This window comes from Diabrotica undecimpunctata, chromosome 7 (genome assembly GCF_040954645.1).
Source record: "Diabrotica undecimpunctata isolate CICGRU chromosome 7, icDiaUnde3, whole genome shotgun sequence".
Taxonomy (NCBI): Eukaryota; Metazoa; Arthropoda; class Insecta; order Coleoptera; family Chrysomelidae; genus Diabrotica; species Diabrotica undecimpunctata.
Genome location: NC_092809.1, coordinates 9,216,280 through 9,241,690, shown reverse-complemented (window position 1 = coordinate 9,241,690; position 25,411 = coordinate 9,216,280). Strand labels below are relative to the sequence as shown.

Sequence of the window (25,411 nt, the reverse complement as noted above, 5' to 3'; positions counted from 1 at the left end):
GACATCTTCAAACTAATGTATTTTTTTAAAGTTGCATGTCATAAGGACTTTCGTCTGGCCAATTTATGGCTTGATATCAGTTTCCATCACAGCAATATTTCTTTCATCACTCTGAGCATAGGCGTACCTTCTATCGTATATAAAGTCCGTAAAGAAAATTGACAATCCTCTCGATAAATGCAATAAGCGCAAACATACTCACAGTTTTACAGAAACAAAAGAAGGATCAACACAACATTGGAAGTAATATAATAAAAGACAAAAAACTAATAATTAAGACTCACTGTTACCCTCTAGCTTAATTTAAGACGGTTTGTCGTTTTTAAGATTACTTTATCGTTACTTATAGATGTAAAATAACTTAATTGTGCCTGTAATTTATGCAACCAACTATACATGGACTTGTATTAACTAATTATCTCTGTATCTTTGGGGTAAAAGGTATGTTAATCAAGTGGTCAACCTTTTTACCTGTCGTTTCCGCTTAGCTTGGAACTGACAGAAGTCAACCATTTTAAAAGTTTGAATAAGCACTTTATATTCGACCTTTGAAGGAGACAGAGGATTCTCCAGCGACCAACGCCACGTGGTTCTCGAGTTAGAAAAATTTTAAGTTTATTCGGAGGCCAATTTAAGTTTAAAGAAGGCATGTTTGTTTTAATGAGTATTTGAAGTTTTGGAAAAGGAGGTTTTAGTTTAAATACTGGAATATTGTTGCGTTGGGTGAGTTTCATTTTAATTAAAAAAAAATAATAATAATCTTTTTAAACCATTGTTAGTTTCATATTTATACTATTTATTCAATAATTTTACCCTAATTATATCAGTCTAATTACGTTCAGAATTATTTCTATTAGAAATTCTCCTAAGTACATTTTCTCATATCAATATCCAATTAATTCGGTAATGTAAGGAGATCCTTCATTACTATTTGTATTTGTATATAATATATTCATCAAGATAAGTTAAACTTTATTTCTTCCTTGAAATATTCATAATGAAATCCCAATAATCTTTTTATAAATACATAGTTTTCGGTTAATTTTCCAAGGTCACAAAAAATGTACGAAACCTTTCATTAATTATCATCATTCTGGCTAGTTTTTCTTATCCTAACCGCCTTGTTTTTTATCAAATCAGAATAAAGCTAATGAGAGCTTTTTTGATTTTATTTTTAGTTGCTGGAAGAAGAAAAAATAATATAACAGTCAATTTTCATTTTCGATTTGGGTACTGGATGAAGGCTGGTTTATTTTTAGTTTTTGGTTTTTTCCCCTGGATTCTGGAGTTAGTATTTAGTTTTTGGTGCTAGGAGAGTGAGACTTCTAACGTTCACCCGGACGAGTCCCAGCGGCGTTCAGGCTTCCGGAAAAAGAACCTTCTCGGTTTGATAGTAGTCAGGTTCTTAATTGTTCTTGTACTATTTTTAAAAATAAGTTACCTAAATTTTGTTTAAACTTTTAGTGAGCTGAACGAATCAATCTTAATAATCATTACAGTCAATTTTCATAATCCATATTTGCATTTCATTATCTATATAACATTCAATTTTTCTTAATATAATTTGTTTTTTTTTGTCATTAAATAATTTAAATATGTACGTATTAGTTATAACAGGGCAGGGTGTATTGTAATACAATTTTTGTAAGGTCATTTGTGCACAAAGGTCCATTTGGTATTTTTACAGCCCTACTGGTAACCTCATTGGTTAATCTTGGATCTGTTCCTTTCCGAACAGACCAATTTAAGTACAGTTACAGGTCATCTGATTTGAATCAAATCAGAAATTGTCAAACTGCTACATTGAGTTAAATATAGGGAAGGGTTATAGTTGTTTGGATATATAAATTTTGGTTGTTAGTAAATATTGTTTAATTAGTGAATAAAACTTTATCGAAGGTTAAAAGCATTCAATTTGAAGTGTAACCCGAAGTTCATACTTTTCTAGTACATTAGGGAATGTAAAATATATTGTATATAAAAAACAAGGGTTAATAGGATTTTCATATTATAAGGGTATTTAAGTTAAATTGTACATTACGTTGTTCACAGGGTTTATACTTTATTATTATTAAATTGGGTTGTAAGTGATAATCTGTTTTATTAAACCACCTTCTTTTATATATAAGTGTATATCTAGTTACAGAAAATCATAGTTATCGGCAGCAATAAAGTCACTAGGTGAAGTGTTTGTTAGACGAAGAGTCCAGTAAACATCTTCCGTGGCGCCCTAATCATCCTTCTTTAGTACATTCCTGTTGGCAGTACTTACTCTTAGTTCGTTTTATTTATTCTTATATTTTCTTAGTTAATATCTATAGTTACTATTCTTTACTGTTTTCTCAGGGCATGCAAATAGGCCTAACCCTACCTTGAGTATCAACTGGCCAGTCTCAAGCATACCCAGCTAGCTGAACTGCATTCAGTTTTAAACTTCTACTTTTAACTTAGTTTGAAACTTATCTTCACTACTACTCTAAAGATCTTTATCACATCAGGGACCTTGTCCCAAGTGATCTATATACATTTTGTTACAGGTTTCTATTTCCTATATACAACCTTCTGCAATAAAAGTCTTCTATCGCTTTTAACAAGGTGCAATATATATATATATATATATATATATATATATATATATATATATATATATATATATATATATATATTATTAGCTTATTTATTATATTAGGATATTAGCAGTTTCTTCACATTTATGTTTATACAAATTCGACGAATTCTATGTCACAGCCAAGGGGAAGTAGATCGGAGAGGTAGATCAAAACTTAGATGTAAGGATGAAGTAGACGAAGATGCTAGAAAAACGGAAAACATCAATTTACGAAGAATCTGCACGCCATAGAAAAAAATGTACTTTTTGTGTAGAATAAACCGTTCTCGTAGAAACAACGCTTGAAGCGACCGGTGAGATTGAATGTCAGGTATGCACGCGAAATCAATTTTAAATAAACCAAGTCGACGGTACATATTCGATATCTTTTGATCAGATTATCCTATCGACAAAAATTAACATGCGTTTTAAAGATGAAAAGTTCAGCTTTCTCACAAAATTTTTGTATTTTGCCGCAAATGAAGTCAGTTTCTATAAATCTGTAAAATAAATAAAAAACGTCGCGCAATTTTTGCCATTTTTGACGATTAAAATGACATCAATAAAATTTGTCACTTCCATTGACCGGCCAGTATTAAATTTTCATTGTTACAGCCTAATTTTGAAAACATTGCGCATTAAACAAAGGTGCGTGGAGAAGAACAGTAAATGCAGATGGTGGAACCAGACAATAAACAAAATAATTGTTTTTGTGAATTGTAGTATAATGTAAATTGTATGTAAGTAATATAATGTAAAATTGGCTTTTGTAATAATGTAAAAGATATTGTCATCGCGTGCCTTAGTCTATGGACCAATGGGCACGTTTTATGATTGGCCGATATACTTGGAAAAGCACATATCCATACGAAATAAAGTGTATAAAAAGAGTGCATTTTCCAAGTCAGGGGACGCCAGGGGTAGTCAAGCCTAGCCTTACTCCGGCTCCCATGTAGGGTCTCCTATACCCTGGGGGCCTCCTTTACGGGGCTCTGCTCCCTGCTTGTTCTTAGACTCTTTTGCTAGGACTTTTTTCACCACCAAACAGAGTTTGATTTGTGAGAAATTAACCAACCCACCAAATTGAGATGGAAACGCGGAGGAAACTTCGAATTGACTGACCGAAGTCCTCTGTAGAGCACCTAGGGAGCTGATATGAAGTTATTTCTTTATGAAGGCCCTAACCTCCCTATGGTAACAATAGATACATATGCCATATGCTCTAGGCCTACAAGGCCTATCTAGGAAATAAACGAAAAAGGAAATCTATTTTTTTTTTAGTTAAGATGGCAAGGTTATTTTTTGTTCCAGGTAGGATGATGATGGTTGTTGTTCTTCTTTAGTATGTCTATTAGAACGTTTGCAAGAAGTCGGTTTAGATGGAAAAGACATCAAATTCTTAAAAAACTTGTACTGGAACCAAAACGCCAGAGTTAGGATCGAAGGTTCCACATCCGCAGAAGTAGAAATTAGCAGGGGAGTTAGACAAGGATGTGTTCTGTCGCCTCTGCTGTTTAATCTTTACTCCGAGTTTCTATCTAAAGAAGCATTGGAGGATTCCAAGGATGGAGTCAATATCAACAGTATCAGATACGCCGATGATACAGTGTTAATTGCGGATTCCGACTTGGGTCTACAACGACTCATCGACAAGACCAACTCGACCTGTGAGCAATTTGGTATGAAAATAAACATTAAAAAAACCGAAGTGATGTCAATCCGAAAAAACCAAAACGTACCTCAACCTTGCACAATAAATGGGCACATTTTAGAACAGGTCAATCGATTTCAGTACCTGGGATGTTGGATCGATAGCAGTCTAAATCCTGATCTAGAAATAAGATCGAAAATAGAACAGGCCAGAAAATCTTTCGAAAAAATAAAAAATCTGCTTTGTGATTCTCGAATAAAACTCGAAATTCGACTACGTTTATCAAAATGCTACGTCGGGTCGAGTCTTCTATATGCAGTTGAAATGTGGACCCTTAAAACATCAACCGTAAATAAATTGGAGGCCTTTGAAATGTGGATCTACCGGAGAATACTCAAAATTTCATGGACATCGCATACCTCAAACGAAGAAGTGCTGCATAGAATAGGCAAGCAAGGAAAGAGAACTTTTAAACACAGTAAAAGTTAGAAAAACATCATACCTAGGCCACATACTGAGAAATAATAAGTACCAATATGCCCAACTTATAGTGAAAGGAAAAATCGAGGGAAAGAGAGGCCTAGGAAGGAAAAGACTATCGTGGCTCAGAAACATCCGACAATGGACAGGGCTAAATTTTGAACAGCTAATAAGAACAGCTGAAGATAGAAAAGAGTTTAAAATTGTAGTAGCCAACCTCCATTGAGGAGAGAGCACTTTAAGAAGAAGAAGATGTCTTCTAATACGTCCAGTGAAACATTATCACCTTCACTGTCTGAACTGGGTTTTAAATCAGTTTCCGAGATGATAACATGTGACTCATTATCATCACATATACACTTCTATAAGATATTTTGAATCGTAAAACTCTTTTGTATTTAGTATTTATGAACTGAACGACAAAGTAAATACTAAGGTTCATATTATAATACACACTGTGCCATATTTTCCAAAATAGCTGTTAGCACAACGGCCACTTGCAATTGTTTAAGAAACACTATGCAGTTATAAGAAATTTGTGTCAAATGTATAAGATTTGAAAAAGTAAGTAAATGTCTTATGTATTTTTATGTAATTTGTAAGAATCTTGTATGTTATTTTTTTAGCTTTTTAATTTTTTTGTTATTCATTACAAAATTTGTTATTAATGACCATAAAGATCCAGCTTTCTTTTCTATAGGAGGCTCATGACACACGTGGACAGAACAAGTCTGTTGCGAGTGTCATTCCCCTACAGGACTGTGTCTGCGGCAGCCTTGTGGACCATCACTGGATGCACCACAGCACTGGATGGACCATCACATCCGTTGCATGTTCTGGCGGTATAAAGAAAAGAGCTCTATGAGAGAAAAGGCCCAAACCTTACTGTGGTCGAGAGAAAACAGGAAAGGGAAAGGTCAATTGAAAGATGGCAAGAAGAATGGAACAACACGCAGGATGTGGCACAGTGGACGAAAATGCTGATCCCGAACATAAGATATTGGGTGGACTGTGGCCACAGGCTACTGGATTATTTCCTGACGCAGGTGCTCACAGGACACGAGTGTTTTAGGGCCTACCTCTCTAGGTTCGGAAAGGCTGACACAGATGAATGCCTATACTGTGGATACTCGGACACTGTGAAACATACGATGTTAGATTGCAGCAGATGGATAGTAGAAAGGAACAGACTGGAGAGACACAGGTGTGAATTTTGTTACAGTGAGAGAAATGATTGAGAGAATGATTGAAAATAAATCAGGTTGGACTAACATACACAGCTATATCCGTGTAGTGATTAAGAAAAAGGAAGAGGAAGAAAGACAGCTGGACCAACGGCAATGGTAAGAGTGAAAGATGCTGAAAGTTGAAGCTAGAAAAGTGGGTCAGACTGTATGAGTTAGAATGCGTGAGTCAGACTGTGGGGAAGGAGGAAATACCCGTCTGGGAATGATGCCGTACTAGGAGTCTAGGAGTGATGAGGGTCTTCTACGAGCTACCTGAAACGAGACAGGGAGCCTCCTTGCTGACGAATGGAGTGTGGATGTATATGAATGGAGAATGAATGAATAAAGGTAGTGCTTCGGAAGTGATGCCGGCCTTACAGCGGCCATTCCGCGTCCGGATCGCTAGACGACAGAGAAGGGTCTGGTTTAGCAGGTAGACGTTCGGCGTAGACTCGGCGACGAGAGCTCATTTTAAAGTACCTCGGGAACTATCACCGGGAGTACGAAGAATGAATCCTGCACTAAGTTCAGTCAAGCGGCGTCCTGGACTGAGATGTCTTTTGAAGATTCCAGACCCCCTCTCTACAAGTCTGATAACAGTGTAGATTGGAGAGTACCTATGTAAGGTCATATATCTTTCGTTTCTTTATCATTATCGCTGTAATATTTCTTATTGTCTCAGTAGTCTTGAGGTAGTACCTCAGGGGAAAATATCTAGTGAGAAGACTTTTTTTACCAATTAAGTATCTTTTTGCTCATTTCGGGGCGACCTCAGTCACTTGAGATTTCAGGCGATAGTTCTAAAAATCTTTTAGTTTGTCTCAGTTCTGGCGTGTAAGTCAATGACGTTGTAGTTAATTATATTCATATGTATAGAATTCCCTTTTTATGTGGCTTTCGGTTATTCAGCCAAAGGGTTTTCAAAAGATTGATAGTGGTCTTAAATTTAGTCATATATTATATAAATTTCATTTTTCCTTTTTGTTGGCCTACGAAGCTCTTTTACTCCGATCAAAAAACTGTTGTGATCGGTTGGACGTCAATGTTCACCCTAAAGAAAACCTCTCTCGCATCCTGAAAGTCTGAACAGATCGTTTTATTTCATTTTTCCCAGGTTAGTTTAGTTATATATTTTCAACGGCAGTCTTCACATCGATAAGCCGCCAATAAGTTAGGGCTCGAGGCGTTTCCGTCCCTTGTAAACGTAAAAGGAAGCAGTGGCGTCGTGTTCGCTATCGTAAAATGGGGAAGTCGATTTGTATAATCCCCCCTTGAAAAATTTTTCTATCAACAATATCTATATGGAAAACGGTGAAGGGCAATGGAATTCTGATCTATATTCAATGTTTTTATTATTATAGATATGTGACAATAAAACACTGAAAACTTTCTCAAGTGATCTATTTTTGGCATGCGTTTTCACTTTATAGTCTCTAATGAAATAGGTTGAGGAGGGGAGAACTGTTTTTCTCAAGTTGGTCATTCAGAAATATATCTGTGTTTTTTAATTTGTTAATTTCCATAGATTCTAATAAGGATAGCTTAAGGCCTTTATTTTGAATGAGAAGTGAAGGCGAAGTATTCATCCTTTGCACGTGCCACAACCATCGCAATATTTATGCTCTTATGAAATTTGTAATGTTGGACCCCTCAAACAAACATTCCAATTTGTTATTTGTCCTTCTTTCCCACCCATCTTCATTTCTTTTCCCTCCGTAAATTCCTCTCGATATCTTTCAAAAGAAGAAAATATTTCGTATGGCTATGAACTATTTGCTGGTAATCAAAGTAATCTACTACCCAATGGTTTTCCTGAACCAGGATGACTTCAAACGTAGTACTTCGGCAACGGCCAAACATAAAGGGTACCAAGACATATAAATAACAAAATATTTTTTGATAATTGATTGAACAGCGAGCGCCACAGTACTTTATCTGACAAAACAAGTTGTGTTACTACTATAAAACCATTTGTCAACTGTCAAATCTTAGTTTTTTCCTTATATAATGTCAGCTGTCAATTCTTCGTCATCTGTCAACTGTCAATTCTTCTTCTTTTCCATAGCTACTGTCAGAACGGAGCCACCGACGAATGGGAACAAAGTCCCTTCCACCTACGTCACAAACGATCTGTTATCTCCTTCTTATAAGCAGCCGTTAGCTGTCATTTCAATTGTCAAATATTCCTCTGCGTCAACTGTCAATTCTCCTTCTTATCAGCAGCCATTAGTTGTCATTTCAATTATAAAATATTTTTCTTTGCGTCGACTGTCAATTCTTCTTTTTATTAGCAACCGGTAGCTGTCATGTCAATTATCAAATCTTTTTATTTTGGTCGAGCCATCTGTCAATTCTTCTTCTTTTCGTTTGTCACGTCAATTGTCAAATTTTCTTCTGTGTGTCGACTGTCAAGTCTTCCAACTATCAAACGAGATAGGTTTCATATGTTGTAAGGCCTTCTTCTTTAATGCCTTGTACATCTATTATTATTATCATCCCAAGTGTGCTATCTCGTTTGATAGATGGAAGACTTGACAGTCGACGCAAAGAAGAAGATTTGACAATTGAGATGACAGACGAAAAGAAGAAGAATTGACAGATGGCTCGACCAAAATAAGATTTGCCATGACAGCTACATACCGGTTGCTAATAAGAAGAAGAATTGACAGTTGGCGCAAAGAGGAATATTTGATAATTGAAATGACGGCTAACGGCTGCTGATTAGAAGGAGAATTGTCAGTCCACGCAAAGAAGAATATTTGACAATTGAAATAGCTGCTTATAAGAAACCGCGAACAGATCGTTTCTGACGTCGGTGGACGGGACTTTGTTCCCATTGGTCGGTGGCTTCGTTCTGACATTAGCTACGGTAAAGAAGAAGAATTGACAGTTGACAGATAAAGAAGAATTTACAGCTGACATTAGATGAGGAAAAGAAGAAGAATTTACAGTTGCCAGATGGTTCCGGTCTAAGGTTTGTCTAAGGTTCATGCTCGGCCGGTAATGCAGATTCAACGCTTACCGACAGTGGCGTCGGAATTGGACTTTGACCGTCTGGCCCAAGTGTCACATATTCTGCGGTATTATAGGAATAGATATAATAAAGGTGTGCGAAATTCTAATACGGGAAAAGAGTCCGATTTTATTTACCGTATGGAACAAATTAAAGACAATGATATAAACTACAAATTTTACATGAAAATGAAAATAATACAAATAACACTAACATACATTTCATTTTTTTTTTTTATTAAAAATCCTTTATAAAAGGTATATAATTTTCGGGCTACATGACAGAACGTTTTCGGCATAATAAGTTCATCATCAGTGCATTTACCTGGAATAAGTATTACCACTTTACTGAATATAAACGTTAATATTAAATTTTGACTAAGCAATGTGGTAAAATACTTACCAGGTGTACATGGGTTAAGCCACTAAATATTTGGATAAATAACCTTCAAAATGGTACAAAATTTGTTATTTCTTACATTTTTGTTAATAAGATGTAATGTTAAAGTTTTTAATAGATTACCCTGCATGGAAACGTACGACTCCCAAAGGGGGCTGCTGCTGATCCTGAGACAATGTCTCTGTATAGGGTCTAGATGGCAACTGATTAAAATAACATTTTTTGGACGGATGTATAAACAAAACAGTCAATGTAATGTATGGAAAGTATTTAAAAAGTGTTTGAATCTTTCGTAGTAAAATCTTAATACATGTACCCAATGGAACAAAGATAAATGAAATATTAATAAGGCCCTACATGTTTTAAATTATCATTTGGTACCTATGGTACCTCCTATGCCTCCAAATTTGCCGGTCCCGAGCCGATCTTCTACAGGTTCTCACTTCTAGCAAATTTTGCGTGTCCGCTACCACTTCATCCTTCCACCTTTTCCGTGGCCTTCCTTTTGGTCTTGCGCCTTGCATTTATTATCTAGGTCTCTTTATTGCAATCTTTCAGTCTCCATTCTCACTATATGACCAGCATATCGAAGTCTCTGAAGTTTACCTTAATTGTATTATAGCAATTTTATTTCACATGGCTTTCATAGGATACGGCAAACTATTAACTATAGTTGCTTTTTTTTCTTTTAAACATTTTTAGTTTTTTTATTTCCAAATAATTTGTTTTTCAAATTTTCTCACGTATTTACGTTTTCAAGTATGACATTGATTTGTAACACCATTAAAGTCGAAAATACGCCGTCACATCTTCACACTAAAAGAACTTCCTCAACAATACAACAAATATCCATCGACATTCTTCCCGTTTATTTGACATTTTGCGGTAAGAACGAAAGAGAAAAATCGTAGCGGATTTATATTGTCGACAGACGACGACTTAAATGAAGACACGCTACTTACGGCGAAAAATCACCCTCTAATAAAACCCCTCACACGTGTACGAAATATCCAGAAATATACCTACCCTTCCGACATTTCCCCATTTCCGTCAGAAATAACTAGCTGTATTTCAGTAGACGAGCCCGGGGTGTTGAACGTTTCTAAAATAATCTTCGTGTAAAAAAATCTAGAGCTGGAAGTATGAAATTGTCATAAGCGTGCAGCAATGGAGACGAATGGATAGCAGATGTTGAAAAGGACTTATATAATTTTATTTATGGAAAAGGGAAGAAAAAGTCATATGTGTGATAAAATGAATATCCTACAAATTTTCCTATTGCGTCGTTTGGTTTTTTCTTCTTTACTTATTTCCATTTTGTGTAGTATTACAAGAAATTTTATTTACCAAGTGTAAAAAGGACGTGCCACCATTAATGTAACACTGTAACTTAACTTGTCTAGGTGGGAAGTGGGGGTTTGAAATAAAAGAAGAAAATCCAGGTGCGAGTTATTTTACCTTGCAAACAGGAGCTCAAGGACACAACGGTGAACTTTGGGACTTGGGTCAATACATTTGTGATGGGGGTATATTTAGAAACATTGGAAATTGAAATGTAAAATTGAAAATGACGGTATTTGGTACTAAATAAAAAGGACGCCACCTAGTTCTTTGTCGAGCGACGAGGAAAACTCGACACTGGATCTATGAGAAGATTGGCTTAAGGAGGATAAAAAAAATAGGCTAAACCTCTAAAAAAAAACCAATATGGTATGATACCAGAAGAAAGGAAGATTATGGGAGAGTATTAAACAAATAATTTCTACAAATTAACAATTTTTATTTCTTAAAAGTTCAGCCAGATAAACGTATTATGGAATGATAATAAATTATTCAAGTAAACATCAATAAAATAAAACAGAGAGGAACAAACAAAAATACAAATTTAAATAAATCAGGTATTAAGTAAATACTTCTAAAATTAGGTGGAATAATTGAATAAAACTGCAAAATGAATTCAAATAGTAAAATTTAGCAAAAATATTTGGGCGTTACCTCAGTTATAGCATACTATCCTGATATTATAGGCATTATATCTTACTATCTGTAAAAAATTTTTACATATTAATTAGTTGAACAAAAGGGCACAACAATTCCCTTTGATCACCAGAGCATTGACATGGAACTGTTAGTCTGTATTTACAAACAAAAATTATTACGGGATACCTGGAAAAAAGTGCATACCCTATAGAAAAAAATTTGCACTGCACTGCACTAGATATGTAGGCAATAAAAGTTAACATGTGTATTTCTTCAGTTGGCTACAAAGAAGACATTTAGCGATCTTATCTCCAACATTCGAAGGTTTAAAATTAATTTCAACTTACACAACTTATTATTGCTGTAGACTTCACTGACTAATTTTCAACTGAATTAAAACTTATCACTTAATTGTATCTTTGTTTAATTGTTATACTTATATATTGGTAGTGCTGCACTACATTATCGATTTTCTTATCCTTTTGCTACGTGCCCAATTGTGGTAAAACAAACTAGAGACAGGCCAAACCTGAGCGGAACTTCATCGTTCTCTCACGGCTGTCAATATCAAAGTCCTCGATGGCAAAATTCGGATCTCCACAATGAAAGCGACCGTTTCTTACAGCAGCCCTCCCGAGAAGTGAAATCATCACCAAAAATCATGAGCAGAAAGATTCTTATTTATTTCCTGCGTAATTATCTAGGCGAATCCCAGATCAAAGGAAATAGGAATTTGTTTATTATAAACATACTCCAAAATTTTTGGATTACCAAGCTCAGAAAAGCAAAAATGAGAATATGTGCGTGCCCTATTAATGAAGAATAGCTTCAGTGAAAGAGTAAAAATAACGATAGTAATTGTGATTTTATTATTTCGCAAAAGCCATGTTTCGATTCCATATAGAAGCATGAGATGGGTCACTGTTCCGTATAGTCTCAATTTTGCCGTTCTGAGGATGTTTTTTACGCTTAGTAGTTTGTGTAGAGCTCTGACCGTCTTCCTTCCTCTCGAAATCCGCTTCTTAATTTCTTGGCTTTCTTCTCCTTTACTTGTTAGGGTTACTCCTAGATACTCAAACTCCCTCATCTTTTTGAAGCAATACTGTTCACTCTCGTTGTTTGTAGTAGTCTTCAGTTGTGTGTTTTCATATGTGGTCGGCCCCATTTCCAAATACTTTGTTTGTGCTCATTAATAATCAGTCCATACTGTTTAGCCTTGGCTTCAAAGCGTTTGAAAATCCTCAGCAGTTCTCGTTTAGTTCTTGCCATTAACACCACATCGTCCGCTAAGGCCAGAACCTGGCTTCTGTTATCATAAATCATATCTTTCGTTCGTATTCTACTTTCTCTTATTATTGCCTCCAGCAAGAAATTAAAGAGTATTGTGGACAGCGCATCTCCCTGCTTTAGTTCCCTTCTTACTTCAAATATTACGGTTAGGCTTCCTTCTATCCTTACTCTATTGTCAGTCTTTATTAAGGTCATTTTTACTGGTCTGATCATCTTTTCTGAAATTCCCAGTACTCTTAGGGCATGGTAGAGACGCCTTCTTATCACAAAATCGTAAGCTTGATTAAAATCTATAAAAAGGAGGTTTAGCTTTAACTGTTGCTTGATGGTACTGCTCTGAAACATTTTTAACACGAATATTTGATCTATGATGTTACATCCATAAGAGTGATACCCCTGTTTGCAATAACTTGAAGAATTTTAAATTCTCCGAGGCACTGCATCCATAAAGTTTTTAAATATAACTGCAAAATTGTAGTTTCTTGTTGAATTTGGTCAACTATGGGTTTTATAATGAAATTATGAAATTTGCTGACCTTGTACCCACCCTCCCCTGCGAGGTCATAATATTTTTGCTAATAAGCTCATAAAAGTGATAAATAGTCCTAGAAAATGCTTTCCACTAGTTTTTCGACGCATTTGCGGTTCGCGAATTCGCAGGCGTGGTCTAATGGAATAACGTGGAAATTAATTAATCTTCTACTGAGTGTCCTGCAAACAGCCAACGCCTGTTTAAGATCTCGCTTTGGTCTTTTTCTTCTGTTTGCCAGATAGGAGTGGTTGCTGATAACGGTAAATATTCTAGGGGTGTTTTAGTTCGTATAATTTGTAATTTAATCTAAAGTTTACTACGGGATTATAAATTATTTGAATGAATTATACACGGCATTTATATATTACTTATTTTTTAGTTGCAACAAAATACAGGGTAGGATTTTTTGTTGTAGATTATTGGATTTTCTCGATAACCTAATAGACAATATATTAGGTGTAAGCGAAACATGGTGGCCTAACTCAGGATATCTTTCGACAGAAACCGGTACCTTATAGTACTCGGGAAACATTGACAACCAGCATAGACGTGGAGTAGCAACTATTGTCGATACAGAACTTAACAAGTCAATAGAGGGTTTTGTCAGAAAGCTAGTGTACTAAGAGCTAAGAGTGATGCTACTACAAATAAGGGCATCACACACAAAACTAAATTTGATCCAAGAATATGCGTCAATGACGGATGCAACAGAAGATGAAGTAGAAACATTCTACCAACATATTGAAGATGCACTAAAAATGACAAAGAACAGGGAAATCACGGTAGTTATGGGCAATTTCAATGCAAAAGTCGACAAGGGAAGATCTGGAACGATAATGGGAGATCAAGGACTAGGGGAACGTAACGATAGAGAAGATCGTCTAATACAATTCTGCCAAGAACAAAGTCTAATAATCACAAACACGTTCTTTAAATTACCTATGAGACGATTATATACATGGCGCTCACCAGCAGATAAACCGGAAAAAGTAGTAAGAAACCAAATCGATTATATAATGATTAACGAGAGATATAGTAACACCATCATATCAGTTAAAACATATCCAGGAGCAGACATCAGACCATAACCCACTAATCGCTGATGTCACGCTTAAGCTTCAACGTATTAGAAAACCTCAAAAAACTCCAAAATTAGATGTTAGAAAACTGAAAGAAGCTGATATAAAAAACAAAATCCAACAGAAAATATACTATATACTATATAATTAGATACTTACACCTACGAGATAAACCAACAATGGGAAACGTTAAAAAACTGCCTCCTCGTTCCATGTAAAGAGATATTAAAAGAACAAATAAGAAAGAGGGACAACTGGATGACCGATGAAATACTCGACAGGATGGACCAAAGAAGACAAGCCAAGAACAAAGACAGTAACAATTACAAAATCATTAACAATGAAATGTAAAGAGATAAAAGATCTTCAGAACAAATACGACCTATTCAACCTACATAAAAAGGTTAAAGACATGGCAGGGCTGCAAAAAAGAAACCACAACAAAACTCTTTTAGATAAAAATAGAAATACATACTATGATAATGACTGACGAAAAGCTAAAACGATGGAAAGAATATATGGAAGAACTCTTCGACGACGAAAGAGGAAACCTACAACGCATATCTTTCGAGGACAGAGAAACAAGTATAGAAATTACAAAGCAAGAAATATTATATCCACTAAAGAACACCAGAAACGGAAAAAGCCCGAGGCCAGATCAACTGCCTATTGATATGGCATATGATATAATAAAGCATACAGGATCGTTCTGAGGGACACCTAAATTTCACCACAGGGTGTCTTTAACTCAGGTGAAAAAACACAATTTTGTTTTTCCTCGTATACTTAATGTGTAAAAATACGGTCTTATTCGGAAATCTAAAAGATGTGAATTTATTTGGGATGATTTTCCTTTCACTTGTAAACAAAATTTATCAAAATTTGGGCCATAAATAAAAAGTTGTTTAAAATTAAAAATGTTATAAATTAGTAACTTTGTACTGCTAAATAATGAAAGAAGATTCTTTATTGAAATTATATCCTACCCGTTATATACATAAAAGACACAAACTACTTACTTAAAATAAATAATAAATTTCGATCTCATACTACTAGTAAAATATAATAATATGTCAAGTAAATTAGAAAACTAAACTGTGCCATGTGTACTATTGTTACTTTTATAGATCCATTCATAAACCACTATCACTTCTTCATTCTATTAAACTGTAAAATAATTTTCACTTTAATGTATAAATAATGGAAGACCAGATGATCGGATCATTACGGAAGGCTGATGGATTATTAGGCCTGATTGTAAGATACACTTTTTAATTCTGTCAGTTGTGTCGCTCAGAGGAAGGTTCAGGTTTACAAATCATTTTTCAAGAAAACTTAACAAGTTTCAGATGAAAGAACCTTCTTCTTCTTCACGTGCCATCTCCTCTAAGAAGGTTGGCAACCATCATGGCAATTCGTACTTTCGACGCCACTGCTCTAAAGAGGTCAGCAGAAGTGCATTAAACCAAGCTCTCAAATTATTCAACCAGGAGATGCGTCTTCTTCCGCGACTACTTCTACCCTGTATTCTTCCTTGCATTATTAATTGCAACAAGTTATAACGCTCGCCCCTCATGACATGTCCCAGATATTGCAGTTTTCTGACTTGAATTGTATTTAAAACCTCTTTATCTTTTCCCATTCTTCTCAACACCTTAAAATTCGTGACTCTATCCACCCAACTTATTCTTAATATCCTTCTGTAGGCCCATAACTCGAAGGTTTCCAATCTGTCCGAAACAGCTTTCTTTAAAGTCCAAGCCTCCCACCCATGAAATAATATGGAGAACACGTAGCATTTCAGAAGTCTTATCTTTAAAGAAATTGAAATGTCGCTGCTGCAGAGTACTTTTTTCAGTTTGTTGAAAGAATTTCTTGCCTGTCCTATTCAACCTGATCAGGTACCTCATTGAAATACGTATAAGCGGCTGGCGGATGCCCTGCATTGAAATTAAATCTGATACCGTTTTTCTGCTGAAGATTTTAATCTTTATTTCCGTTATCCGCGTACCGATACTTGCAAACTATGTGACGCTTATAATATGAAAATAAAAAGTTGTACAAGTAAGGTCAAAAGCAGAGTGGAAACAGAAAACCAGTTACACCCATGGATCGCAGAAGCAGCTCGAAGTGGTATGACGGAAGATGCAGCCCAGGATGAAGATACCACATCAGTAATTACATTTGATTTAATGAAAACTTTAGTCACTCCTAATATTTCTATGTATGTTTGTAAAATAAAATATTTTGGGGTAGAGTTCTCAAGAAACAATTTTTGGCCATACTAATAAAGTTCATGTTATACCACCCAGAGAGGTTCATCTACCGGCTATAATCTCTTTTCCATAAGCAGCTAAAGATAACGCTTCTTTACGTCCCTTTACTTCTTGTTTGCAAATAGTAAAACTAATTGTAGAAGAATTTGCCTATCGCTAAAAAAATCACCACTTTTGAGTTAAAAGAGTATAAGAATATAATATTGAATATTATGTACATTTAAGAAAAATTGTCTTATAAACTGGCCTAATATTATTTTATTAATTTATTAAATGGTTACAAATCCGATCGAAGACTGCGGTAAATTAACCCATTAGCTCCAAGTGGATAAACATTTGCTGAATTAACAATATACAAGTGAAAACAAAACATCTGTTTTGTAAATTTGTGGAACAAAAAAAAACTGATTTGACCTGATCTTACCGTCTGTCGTTGATGATTCATCAGTACACGTACCTGCAAATAAAAAACATATTAATAATAATTAAAAGAATTAATAAACAATTAAAATAGAATTTTCTAATGGGTAAAAATGGATAGTAATTTGTGTGTTTAATATACGATATTTTAGATGAAACAGATGTACTCGCAAACACCCACGTCTAACACAAGATTAGAAGCAGTAACAATCTTTATGTATAAAAATCTCGTGTAACGGTCGATGTTTGTCCAAGCTAAATTCAAAAACCACTGAACCAATTGCAATAAAATTTTGTGAAAGTGTATTTGTTGGTCCAACTTAGGAGATAGGATATTTTTTATCTCGATGAATGCCCCTTATTTTTTTAATTGTAAATTTAAAATGCTTTACACGACTTCACCTCTACAGTTTTAGTTTATTTTATTCGTTTGTTAAACGACATTTTATGATATTTTATAACTATAAAATATCATAAAATGACATATAACAAACGCCATTTTACATTTTTATAACTTTGTTTATAACAAATCGAGAACGACTGAATCGATTTGGCTTATTTTGGTTTTGAAATAATTATTTGAAGTCCTAGGATCGTCTAATAGATGAGAAAATATGATGAAATTATAAATAGAGTAGTACAAACAACGGTTTTATTTTTGCATACAAACAGTTACATCATACCCTTGGGACGAAGATTACATTGAAAACTTACAATTTTGGCTTTATGAAGCATTAAAAAAAAAAGGTAAAAGCATTTTTTTTTCTTGGAAATAGCATAAAACTAAATTATACCAATACAACGGCAAAATTTAATATGAATTTTTATTTTTTAGCCAAATTATGATTCAAGAAAACTAAATTGCAAGAAGACAAAAATAATGATCATTAGTAAGAACACCAAAAAAACGCCTAAATTACAATTAGCGATATACCGTTAAAAAGAGTGGTAAAAATAGGCTATTTGGGCTGCAATAAAGGATACTTGGGATCACAGCTACGAAATAAAAACTCGTATTGAAAGAGCCAGAAGCTCTTTCAACAGCCTTAGGAAGATTCTCTGAAACTTATCTTTAAGTATCAAAATACCCATAAGAATTCTTAGGTGTTACTGTCCTCTATGGAGTAGAAAGCTGGAGCCTTACAGAAGATGCCCTAAAACGATTAGAGGCATTTGAAATGTGGTGCTAGCGACGTATGTTGAGGTTCTGATATATACACCACACAAGTAACATAACTATTCTCCAGAGGCTAAGAAAAGACAAAGAAATTATTAACACCGTAAAGAACAGAAAATTGGCTTATTTCGGCCACATCATGCGTAATAATAAACACCGACTTCTACAGTTGATTCTACAAGGTAAGATTGAAGGTAAGAGAGACCCTGGACGTAGACGTATACCCTGGCTGGCCAATCTTAGGAAATGGACTGTGAATAGAATAAGATGGGTCAATGTTGTCGCCAACATCTCTAGAAGATGGGCACATTTAGAAGAACAGGAATGATTTTTTGTCTTTTAGAATACCTCTCTGTAGATTTAAATATTATATATTAATATATTACTTTCAGTTATTGCTAGGATCCGACCATGGCCTGGTACTAGGAAAAATAAATATAGCAATCACCACACAAGGCAAGCGAAATACAAAAGTCGAAGAAAAGTTAAACATAGAAAGCTTAGAAGAAGAAGGGACACAAAACTTGTATAGAAACAGACTAACAGAAAAGCTTAACAGCCATAACCTAGAGACTAAAAAGAATATAGAAGAAACCTGGACAATTATTAAAAAATGTATCCTACAAGCAGCGGAAGAAGCTTTAGGTAAAAGAAAAGTTAACAGAAATAAACGGGAATACAAAACACCATGGTACGACGAAAGGTTAAAAGCACTAACAAATGAAAAGAAACAAGCTTTCCTAACATACAAAGGAGTGAAGACACCGGAGGCACGAGAAGACTACGTGAGAATCAGGAGTAGAGTAAACCAAGAAATAGATAACATCAAAAAAGAACACTGGGAGAAATTTACCAAAGATATGGAATACGACCTCTACGGATCCCAGAAAAATGTGTGGAAGATGATAAGGAGACAAAAAACAGAAATGAATGAATTTGAACGCATAGATAACATTACGGAGGAATAATGGACTGAACATTTCACGAAATTATATGGAGAAGGAGAAGAAGAGAACAGAGAAATAATCATTAACGAAACTCACGATAGAGTACTAATATCAGAAGAACAGCTACAAGAACGACTAAAAAAATTAAAAAACAGAAAAGCACCTGGTAAAGAGATAAACAATAAGATAAAGAAAAATAAGATAAACAATGGACTGCTAAAATATACAGGAACAACACTACGCAAATGGCTCCTAAAATTATTCGTCGATATAATAAATACCGGAGTAGTACCAGCGGAATGGAAAGAAAGTCTCCTGCTACCGATACTTAAAAAGGGAGACTCGAGAAATCCTGAAAATTATAGAGGCATTAGTCTGATGAATAGTACATTAAAATTGTTAACGGCAGTCATAAAAGATAAAATCGAGGAAAAAGCGAACATGGCAGATGAACAACAAGGCTTCCGAAAGAACCGCAGCACAATAGACGCAATTTTTATTATCAGACAAATAATAGAGAAGTCTATTGAATATGGAAAACCAGCATACATGTGCTTTGTAGATTTAAAAAGTGCTTTTAACAGAGTGAAGCGAAATGACATCTTAAATTTATTACGAGCTGAACAAATAGACCATCAGATAATAAGGACAATTAATGAAATTAACAAGAACAAGACCAGAGTTATAATGCCAACAGGGGAAACAGAATGCATAGAACTAAAAGGAGGAATCCGCCAAGGAGACTCGCTCAGCCCATTGTTATTCAATATGGTGATGAATCAAATAATTCACGAAGTAAGAAAACGACACGGATACCACATGGGAGCGCCTAAAATCAGGATACTATGCTATGCCGATGATGCAGTACTAATTGCTGATAACGAAGATAACCTACAAAGGCAGCTCCACACCTTCAATATCACAGCAAACAAACTTAATATGAGAATATCAGTAGAAAAAACTAAATGTATAGTGATCAGTATACATTTAGCCGGCAAAGAGCCGCGTAGATGCAAACTAGAAATAGACGACAAAATTGTAGAACAAGTAATGAAATTCAATTACCTAGGAGTAGAGATCACTAGTGACAGGGATATAAGAACAGAGACCACAAGGCAAGCATCAAAAGCGGCAAGAGTAAGTGGTTGCCTCGAAACCATATGGAGAAACAAATAACTGACCATGGAAAGCAAAATGAAAGTATACAAGACAACAGTAAGACCAATCCTAACATATGCAGCGGAGATAAGGACCGATACAAGAAAGACGAAACAACAAATCAACAATATCGAAATGAAAGTATTAAGATCAATAGCGGACACATCATTAAGAGACAGACAAACCAACAGAAGTATACGCGAACAATGCAAAATTCAAAATATTAACAGGTGGATAAAAATAAGAAAAAAAAAACTAGAACGAACATGTAAACCGAATGGGACGAGATAGATTAGCGAACATCTGTAAAAACAACAAGCCGTATAGCAGAAGATCCGTTGGAAGGCCGCCAAAAAGGTGGAAAGATAATGTACAGTCAACAACGACTGAAACAGAATAAGAGGCAGACAAACAGGAGTAATCCTAGTCGCGCGAAGAAGAAGAAGAAGACAATTATTGCTTAAATATTATATTATACGCGTAATTATTATGCAAGTAAAAATCGAGAAAAGCGAATGTGGAAGACGAAGAATATCCTGGCTTAAAAAGCTGAGGGAATGGTTTGAATGCAGTACTGCAGACCTATTTAGAGCGGCGGTCAACAAGGTCCGTATAGCCATGATGATTTCTAACCTTCGATAGAAGATGAAACTTGAAGAAGAAGAATATTAAACAACAATATTTTACGGTTTTCTTTAAGAGAATACAAAATTTAATGAATGATACTATTTAGTTTCCAATTCACGTTCCGTTGCATTTCAACTGAACACTAATCGTGTTAACTATCTTGTTAGCTCATTTGAATTTGTAGTTTATAGACCGAACTATTAATTATTTAGTAATATTTGTTCGTGATGGCACGCCTCTCGTAATCAGGGTCAATGAAAGGTATTATTCTAGATTCAACAGTGGTACATAAAAACATACACAAGTGAATGATTAACAATTTTGATGCAGGTATTATTGGCTTTATATGGGAAAGATATAATTATCTGTCATAACCAAAGATATCTACCTATATACAGATATCATAAGATAATATCTTAAATAAATTTGATATTTTGGAGACAGTAGTAAATTAAGTAATTTTATTTCATGTAAAACGTACTGTTACGAACATGCTTTCGGCATGGCCCAGGTAACGGTTGAATTGCATCTCTAAAACTCTTCGAGAAGATTCGCGATGTATCGAGTGCGAGAGAGAATAACCGGTCATCATCATCAGTGGCGTTACAGCTCTTTATGAGCCAAAGCCTTCTTCAGAACAATCCTCCATTCGCCCCTGTCTCTGGCAACTCTTCTCCACGCTCTAATTCCGATAGACTTCAAATCATTTTCTAGGTTGTCTTGGTACCTAAGTCTCGCTCTTCTTCGTTGTCCGATCGGCCCTCTTCGGTCAAAAACTTTTCTGACTATGGCATCTTCCTCTCGTCTGATTACATGACCTATCCATCTGAGGCGTGCTACAGTAATGAGAATAACCGGTCCCGTAGGCGAATTAGAGGTGGGACTACGCCAGAATCTTCTCGAACATAATACTTTTGGTATATATATGTAACAACGTTAGAAGTAGAGTTTAGTTGTTAAGATACTACCGAAATGTAAAGTTATAAATAAATATATTTATATAAATTCGAACCGCTCGTTTTATTTAATCTCGCTACAGTACGTTTTAACTCTAAACCTGTTGTTTTTTTATAGGTTTTTTACGTCCTCCAATAATTTCTGAATTATCCAGATTTCCTATGTCCAAAGGCGGTTCTGCTCACCTTCTAGGTAGGTTTGGTACATACCTCGGCCCACCGAGGTATGTTTCGAACATTTTGACCACCCTCCTCATTAAAAACCAAAAAAAAAAGCCTAACCTAACCTAACTAATATTATGTCATAAGATTTAACGTGTGTTTGCGGAATGGGCTCTAGAGCAGTTAAAACTTATTCAAATTTTTATCCAAAAATCATATTCATCCATCGTATAATGCCCCAACCTTTATGTTAAACTGCCCAAAATTACTTCTAAGTCGTTGATTTTTATATATGTACAAAAATATTTAAATCCAGCTTTAATGGTAATGATTATCTCGCAATTAAACTTCAACATAAACTTCATGGATAATTACACCTACTCCTAAAAATATTTTCTAATCTGATGTTGATAATAGCATAAATACCGATATATAGTCATATACCGATAGTATCAGTTAAAGTAAAACTAAGCTCTACAACAATAAAAACACTATATCTGGTGTTCATATTTCGTCAAATATGCCTGGGTTATATTTCAGTATGATATATGTAGATTAGAAGACAACTGGATAATTATCATTACGGGCTGCATGTGTTGAATATTTTCCCGTTGAAAAATTAATTGTGATAATGCAAACTTGACCTGTTCAGTAAACTAGCAGAATAATATTGACCGGATCATGTTGCGTTTTATGGTACAAAGGCATTTACATAATTAATCCTACAATTTAACATTTGTGTCACAATGACGAACTTATTAAACAAAAATATTTGTCAATTTGAAAATACAACTTTATGAAGATTAATTACAGCTAACTATAATTTACTGCGTTATTCTATTACATTATTTGTTCATTCATACAGTAGCATATGTAATTATCTGCGTTGACACAGTACCTATGTACCAAAAAAAAAGTTTTTGGGGGTACCTAGATGATAATCCATTACTTGTTATATACGAAAACTATTATAATCTTAAACTGGTTAGTAAAAATAAATGACAGGCTTACTCGCAATCTATTTATTTCTTAGCGACGACAGGTTTCGACCACGACACTGTTCTGTAGTAGTTTTTTGTACTCATTTGGTAGACCATTTCGTCGGCTGTATGCAATAGTGGCACAACATAAAAACTGCAAATTTTTCAAAACAGGGTTTAAAGTTTGGACCTCAAAGGTTTAGCCTTTGAGGGCCAAATTGTAACAAAGACTTTTAAATCCAACCCTTATTTTGAGTTGTGCCACTATTGCACATCAACCTTTTATCTTTCAAGACTAATTAAGGCGAAGACAAAACTGGCATTTTTTAAATGTTATTCCGATCAACTGAAATAAAGGTTCAATAAAGAATAAATACGACATGTTACTTGAATGAGAAAATGTGTTTATTAACAACTATAAGAACGAATTAAAAAAAGTATATATTAATAATAATAGAAAAAGTTATGATTAACAATGCTTTAAATGTCGGTAGAAATCAGCGTGAATGGTGGAACACTCTTGTGTTCACAAAGGCTATTAAGGACTTTTTTCTTCTTTTGAGTTATTGACAGGCTGCCAGTGTAAGCCTTTTCTAGTTCTATAATACCCATGCTTTCTAAACCTTTTCAGTTTTTTCTTGGTGGTATCAACTGATCTGTAATGCTCTTGTGCAAATGAAGTTTTAAAATAGTAGTAAGTACCAGAGCTTTTTTTTTAACATGAATTGCAGAAATATCGTTGAAATGAAAAGTATTTCCTTGGACATATTCATTAAAAATTGTCTTTGTTTTAGTATTTAACTTTTTCAGGTCAAAAAAATCATTATAATTCGTGTACTTCGAATAATCTTCTGCAACAAGCAGTTCGGATTAGCATAGCGTAATGAGTAGGTAGATAAATAGGTTCTTCTTTTAAAGCTTAGTGATATTTCTTTCTATTAAAGAGTGGCAGCTATCACCCTCATTTTGAGTATGGCCGACAACTAAATAGCGATGTTACATTTCTTTTCCATTGGTCCGAACAAGCCCTCCTTTTCCTACTTTTAGGTTTATTTTCACATTTTCACATCGTCTCCACATTTTCATCACAGACCTCTGTAAATGTAGACGATACACCATCATCATCATTCACGTAATGAGGGTCCGCATCAGAACTAAAACGGATTTATTTTTTGTTTATAAACTGGTAGATATAATCAAAAAATCGTCTAAGATTTTCTACTAAATCGATTATTTGGAATTATACATTAAAATAATATTGATATTATTACTATCGTTACGAGGCTCAAGATAGGATTAATTCACTTCTTTTCTAATAACCCTTTGGATCTGACATTTTTAAAACAATACATTTATTCCTTTTAGTTAATGTGATACAACTCCAAAATTCTCCCAAAATTCTCATTGATATAGTTTGAAAATATCTAAAATTGTCTGCTATAGTGGCACAACTCAAAAGTGCCGGTATTGCATAGAAATTTGATTTCGACAGGGTTCATATATACATAACGACACTAGTGACGTCTAGCGGAAATTTTTGCTATTATTATTGTGTCAGTTTTGCAGGTCATAAATAAGGCTTTTTCAAGCGCTCTGGGGTTGTTAACTCAATTTTGTCAATTTTTGAGTTAAGCCACTATTGCATAAAGCCGACGATTTATTCGTCTAAGTTTAGAAGGTGGTCTCTTCTTCTTCTTGATGTGCCTATCCGTTACGAATGTTGGCGATCAGCGCGGAAAAGCTGCCCAGATGTTGTATTGAACCAGATTCTGAGGTTATTTAACCAAGATGTTCTTTTTCTTCCTGGATCTCGTTTTGGAAATATTTTTCCTTGCAGGATGGCTTGAAGGAGAGCATATCTGGATTCATTTCGCATAATATGTCCGAAGAACTGTAACTTTCGAGATTTAATGGTAGTCAGTATATCTCGGTTCTTATTCATTCTTCTGAGGACCTCCTCATTTGTGACTCGGTCAGTCCACGGGATCTTAAGCATTCTCCGATATAGCCACATCTCAAATGCTTTCAGTTTTCTGCACATATCTTCGTTCAAGGTCCACGATTCAAGACCATAAAAAAGGACAGAGAAGACGTAGCATCGCAACATTCTTACTTTTGTATCAAGAGAGAGGTTGTGACTCTTGAAGAAGGCCCCCATCCAATTGAAGGTGGATCTAGCTTTTCCGATGCGTGCTCTAATCTTCTGGTCGTTGGTCCATTCTTCATTTATTATGGTGCCTAGATAGTTGTAGTGCGTCACTCTTTCTACAGGGGATTGGTTGACGTAGAGTTGACCTTCTATTATACTTTTCTTGCTAATTATCATAAGCTTTGTCTTCTTAACATTTATATTGAGTCCATATTGTTGACTGTAATACGTGATTTTGTTCATAAGAACTTATAGGTCTTCTAAGTTGTCCGAAAATACTATGGTGTCATCTGCATATCTG

At 34.8% G+C, this 25,411-nt stretch overlaps 1 protein-coding gene across 9 annotated transcripts in view; it reads right to left on the bottom strand.

Moving 5' to 3' along the window:
- Positions 1-25,411, bottom strand: part of LOC140444955 (uncharacterized) — a 607,786-nt gene that overhangs the window by 482,146 nt on the left and 100,229 nt on the right. For 2 of the 9 annotated variants that reach the window (XM_072536676.1, XM_072536679.1), the window contains one exon: positions 16,959-16,991. The exons of the other annotated variants lie outside the window; for them this stretch is intronic. In XM_072536676.1, coding sequence (XP_072392777.1) covers positions 16,959-16,991 — 33 coding nt within the window. The remainder of the gene's footprint in view (positions 1-16,958; positions 16,992-25,411) is intronic. 9 annotated transcript variants of the gene reach the window in all.